General features: G+C 27.7%; 1 protein-coding gene across 1 annotated transcript; it reads right to left on the bottom strand.

The window, feature by feature from the left end:
* Positions 1 to 323: 323 nt before the first annotated feature.
* Positions 324 to 1,878, bottom strand: LOC125057323 (mRNA turnover protein 4 homolog). The gene is made up of 4 exons (XM_047661369.1): positions 1,701 to 1,878; positions 1,323 to 1,567; positions 810 to 1,058; positions 324 to 588 (listed from the first exon to the last, which is right to left on the bottom strand). Exons 1-4 carry the CDS (start codon positions 1,726 to 1,728, stop codon positions 370 to 372), a joined length of 741 nt encoding a protein of 246 aa, XP_047517325.1. The 5' UTR covers positions 1,729 to 1,878; the 3' UTR covers positions 324 to 369.
* Positions 1,879 to 2,174: the final 296 nt, after the last annotated feature.

Here is a 2,174-nt window from a genome sequence, read left to right as displayed (position 1 = left end):
TTTTTGTTTTTATACAACCTGTGGTAGGGGTAACTCAATTTCAAATCCATGCATCAACAATTTTTCCCTTGGAGAAAACATAAAAACCAAAATATAATAATCTTTTATAAACTCTTGTAACCCTTGAATTGAATCTTGTCAGGAATTCTGATTGTGAGATCATGTATTGTTGGCTCTGAATACATTCAAGATAAACAATTTGATACTTGTTTTTACTATGAAATTATCTTGTTATAGAACTATCACTTAGTATGGAAACTCCAAGTTAACACTGTGTTGTTCAACATGTTAAAATTTAAAGCTAAGAAAATAAATATGTATAATTACATATACATAAGTTTATTGAAATATAAAATTATTGGGCTTATGTTATGTTTCCTCGTCTTCCATAGCAACATCTTCATGTGAATTATTTTGTACATCATCATCACTTGCTTCATCATCTGTTGCTATATCACTGTGTTTTTGGAATCCCTTTCCTTTAGACCAGTGGCATTTGATCACAACTTTGAAATTTGCCATTTGTATACCCAATAGTTTTAATATGCTGGCTTGTTCTGGAGTTAATGGTGAGCCTTTTTTGCAAACCTAGTTAAATTATAAATATAATTAAAAACAGAAGCAGTGAGTCAATAAATATACACAGAATCTAGAACAAAATTCAACCTTCCAACACCTGTTTTTTAATAATAGCTATGTGTTTAACATTTTTAGCTGAACTACAATATCCAAGTTACAAATTTTATGTCATAGTAAAAAATAAAAAACCTAAATCCAAATTAAAAACAGTAACATGATGTGAAAAATACCTGGTATTCTTTTAAAAGATTAATGACTCCCTTTTCTAGGCTGGTAGGCAATCCAAGTCTTCTAAGGTGAGGCTCGATTGTATGTGAAAAATCTTTCAGTGGTCCCTGGGGTAGAATAACATCACGTGTTGCAACAAAACCAGAGCGAGCATATTCAGAGTCTTCAAAATCTTCAAACCATTGTAATACATCTACAACATCTTTATTTGTCATAAGTAGACCACATTGGCCTTTAAGTTTTTTTGAAACCTAAAATTAAATTAAAGACATTTAAATTTATATGCTTTTATAAAACTATATGTGCAAAAAAAAAGCATTGTAGCTACATTATCGCCAAGAAATCTATTAGTATTGTGGTTTTTATATTAATGATAGCTTACTACAGCCAGTTTATTGCTTTGGTTGTTGTTTTAAAATGTTTACTAAATTTTTGAAAATAATGCGTAATAGCAGGTTCCAATATAAATTATGTATAAAACAAATTATATTATACTTAAAAGTTTTAAAACATACTAAATTTAATTGATCTTCAGCTTCATCACTCTTACTTCGTCCCAAAGCAACTGCCATTACTTTATTCTTTCCAAAGAAAAATCTTGAATCCTTCCATTCATTTCTCAAATCCTTTAATTTGGTATTTCGCATATTATCAACAGAAAAAACAAAAACGTTCTCATATTTCGATAAGGAGTTTCTAACTTCTTCAATGATTCTCTGTTTCAACACAAGTCCTTTTTTGTTTGTCTTTGTGAGAGAAACTAAAAATAAAATAATTGTAGAAATATTTATCACAAAAAAATGCAAAGTAGTAATTGAAACAAAGTAAAAATACATATAAAATGAAAACCTTATATTATATTTATTTTAGGTTATATTTTAAATAATCCTTACTTTTTTTATCCCGTTTTGATTTCGGCATTGTGATATATGTATGTTTAAGTAACTTATAAGATAGTCTAAATATAAATGCTAGTTTAATAAGTCTGAGAAACAAACCACAAAACAGAAAAAAGAAAATTCACGTGTCTTTAATGCCTTGTTTTTAAAGATTAGAAGAGAAATTATCTGCGTTATGTCAAAACAGTCCAGTTACAAATTGTCATTTATGACATCTAATCCTATGTTTGACATTCTTTTAATGATGATAATAATTTATCCCTAATAGGAAAGGCAAAGGGACATTATTTTAATCTTGATTGTTAATTTTATTTTAAATTCGAACTTGAGACTTCAATGTTTCAATAATATATAAGTGTATTCATTTTAAAATACGGTGTCTGCCCAAAGATGAAGCCCTAATCTATGGGATAATATGATCATAAAGAGTATATTATATTATTGACAAAAATAGTATAAATTAAAAAT

Source organism: Pieris napi, chromosome 1 (assembly GCF_905475465.1).
Source record: "Pieris napi chromosome 1, ilPieNapi1.2, whole genome shotgun sequence".
Classification (NCBI taxonomy): domain Eukaryota; kingdom Metazoa; phylum Arthropoda; class Insecta; order Lepidoptera; family Pieridae; genus Pieris; species Pieris napi.
The sequence above is the reverse complement of the archived record's forward strand: the minus strand, read 5'-3'. Positions and strand labels throughout refer to the sequence as shown.

What these genes read in the sequence shown, in the direction of transcription:
- LOC125057323 (XM_047661369.1), bottom strand. Translation starts at nt 1,728, where the DNA reads ATGCCGAAATCAAAACGGGATAAAAAAA. An exon ending in ATCAAAACGGGATAAAAAAA is followed by an intron (nt 1,568 to 1,700) that starts GTAAGGATTATT and finishes TTTTATTTTTAG; the next exon opens with TTTCTCTCACAAAGACAAAC. An exon ending in CTGAAGATCAATTAAATTTA is followed by an intron (nt 1,059 to 1,322) that starts GTATGTTTTAAA and finishes ATTTAATTTTAG; the next exon opens with GTTTCAAAAAAACTTAAAGG.